At 34.2% G+C, this 2,785-nt stretch overlaps 1 protein-coding gene across 1 annotated transcript; it reads right to left on the reverse strand.

The window, feature by feature from the left end:
- Nucleotides 1–285: 285 nt before the first annotated feature.
- On the reverse strand, nt 286–2,145 carry LOC106339767 (peroxidase 21). The gene is made up of 5 exons (XM_013778636.1): nt 2,016–2,145; nt 1,647–1,795; nt 1,381–1,569; nt 1,128–1,296; nt 286–808 (listed from the first exon to the last, which is right to left on the reverse strand). The coding sequence occupies exons 1-5, from the start codon at nt 2,092–2,094 to the stop codon at nt 408–410; spliced, it is 987 nt and encodes a 328-aa protein (XP_013634090.1). The 5' UTR covers nt 2,095–2,145; the 3' UTR covers nt 286–407.
- Between the last annotated feature and the right edge of the window lie 640 nt (nt 2,146–2,785).

Here is a 2,785-nt window from a genome sequence, read left to right on the forward strand (position 1 = left end):
AATAAGTTCAAAAAACTTTAATGTATAACTTAACTTATGTCTCTTAATACATTACCTGTTATTCCATCACATTTTTTATTTTGAATTTGTAAGAAGTTTATATTTGTGTATCATATAAGTTTATGGTCTAGCTTTAGATGAACTTGAATTAATCTAATAGTTTTGGTACTATCAGTACTAAAATCACTGACGAATATACCAAAAAATGTGACAATATATAAAGTCCCATCAAATAAATTTGGATTGGTAGTTGTTTCGAAGTCACTCCCTAATGTACCAAGAACATATCTTAATCCATCACAGTTTTTGTATCTCTTCTTATTGACTCCAAACCATTAACACACACACATACATACATATGATATATGATATATATGGTTATTATCTTTCATAACAAATATAATCAGTTAGTTCACATAACGACAATCCTTCCTGATCTCTCCTTGGTCACCGGTAAGAGGATTGGTCTCGGATAAGAGCCTGATAGCGCGTGAGAATTGCTCATGGAAGTAACCATTGTCCGTAGCCATCTTCGCCACAAAGGGTGCGGTCCTCGGATCCGTGGCTAGCTCATCATCGATGAGAAGGAGCCCTTTATGAGCCATAATGTTCTTGTAATACATATTGTCCACAACCATCGGTGTCTCAGGGTCGTTGCGGGAGTATAAGACCTCTTTTGGGTTCGGGTTTGGAGCAGGGCAACGTTTTTTCAAGTAAAGGGCGTACGTTGGGTCGAGAGTCGGGTCAATCGTTGGGTATAGCCGGTGCACTAGGTTAACGCAGTGGACTCTACCCACTGAGTGAGCACCTATGGTAATAAAATTGACTGATCAATAACAATGACAGTTATATATCTTTATTAATTTAACTAGTAAAAATTTATCATATATATTATTTAAGTATTTGATTAATAAAAAAAAATTATCTTTTATTTAATTAACGGGTAAAACTCACATTTATCCTTTTTAAAAAAAAAAATCTCATATTTATCCTAATATCTTGAATAAATACAAAAACCAAAATGTCCATCATGGTTAGTGTTACCGTGCCCGGCTCAAATCTATTGATATATGCAGTTAAAGGATAATCTCTACTCGGATTTGCTTTATAAGGAATTAACTCGGTACCTAAGAGAGCAACGGTGGCCTCAACATCTATGCCGATGGAGTTAAAGTTTGAGAGAACAGACGAGAGAGAGTCATTGTGGTTAGGAACTAGAGCCTCAACATCTCTCAAGTAGCTCCCTCTACTGTCTCTCCTTCCTGTCTTTATCATATCTATCTTTGGCCCTTTCAACTATTCATTTCACCCAAAAAAAAACATCTTAATAAAAATATAATTCCAAACTAATTAAATTAACCTTACAATGCATATACTTACCATGACAATACCATCTCTAGCAGAGAGAGCAACAATATCAGCGCAAGAGACTGTTCCAGGACATTCTTTCTCGAGTGCGTCTTTGATAGTCTTGATGTACTTAAAGTTTCTCATACCAAAACTCCTTGTTGACTTTTGCTCTGATACCACACCTCTTGCTGTCTCTAGTAGCAGTGAAGCATCACACGACTACAAAACACACACACATGAACATAAATATTCACGATGATGATGATGCCATGTGAATATAGAGTAACTGTAATTACCTTGACGACGCAGTCATGGAAGAGATTACGGAGCCAAGATACGGCTGTGTTGCCGTGTTTGTAGTACAGTGTCTCCACTTGTTGTCTGATTATCTCTTCCGCTCTCGGACAACTCTCTCTGTAATAATTCATCTCCAGTTCCGCATTTCCTACAGTTTAGTTAATCTTTAGATTATTCGCTTTATTTACGTATGAGTGATTACTAGCGATTCTATAATATAATATTTGTTGAATTTTTACGGTGGAAAATTAGTTTACTAAAAGAAAACCGTAGTTATTTTGGTTTCAGCTAGCAAAAATTAGAAATATATTCTCGAGACATGGATACACGTGGCATAATGTGATAAGAGAAAAGGGAATATAAATTACCGATATGAAAGATGGAAAATAACTGTAATAACAGGCAAAAGAAAGCCAAAAAGCAGAAGGGCATCTTCACAATGGCCATCTTTTTCTCTCCTATCTTTTTGTACTTTGTTGATTGGTGTGTCTCTTTATGTGTTCCAATGTAGGGTTATATAGAGATTCAAGAGACTTGAGAAACTCTCCTTAATCGTGTAATATATAATTAAGTATTTTCATTCCTTATAGTCATAGTCGTTGCCCATGTTAATTATTATTTTTTGAAATTATCAGGGGATTTCTTATTCTGGACGAATATTAATATTGAAGTTTATAACCACTAGCTATATATCTGAACTCAATTGTTGTTGAACATGTGAGAATTCAGTGAGACGAGTTTTCCTATTCTATCCGATGATAATACAAAATTAAATTAGTTCGGCTTTTCACTTCTTTACACTTTTAATTAGCCCTCCTTTTACATGTTTCATGTTCCACAAGATAGAAACGGAGGAAATCTGTAATATGAATTACGTTCTAACTTCTAACTAATTGATTGGATTGGATTCGAATAAATATAATTAAAATGTAAATGCTTGCGATGAATATGTATATTACACATCAACTTCAAGATGACCGACTCTATTAACTCACAATCATGCTAATCTATAGGTATTCAATATATAGCATACAATATTAAATACGGTTTCACTTATATGAGTTCATTCACTTATATATGAGTAAATTATTATTACCCTACTGCTGCATAAATTTTATACCACCGATTTAGTTTTATA

The sequence above is a fragment of the Brassica oleracea genome, chromosome C4, assembly GCF_000695525.1.
Source record: "Brassica oleracea var. oleracea cultivar TO1000 chromosome C4, BOL, whole genome shotgun sequence".
In the NCBI taxonomy this organism is placed as follows: domain Eukaryota; kingdom Viridiplantae; phylum Streptophyta; class Magnoliopsida; order Brassicales; family Brassicaceae; genus Brassica; species Brassica oleracea.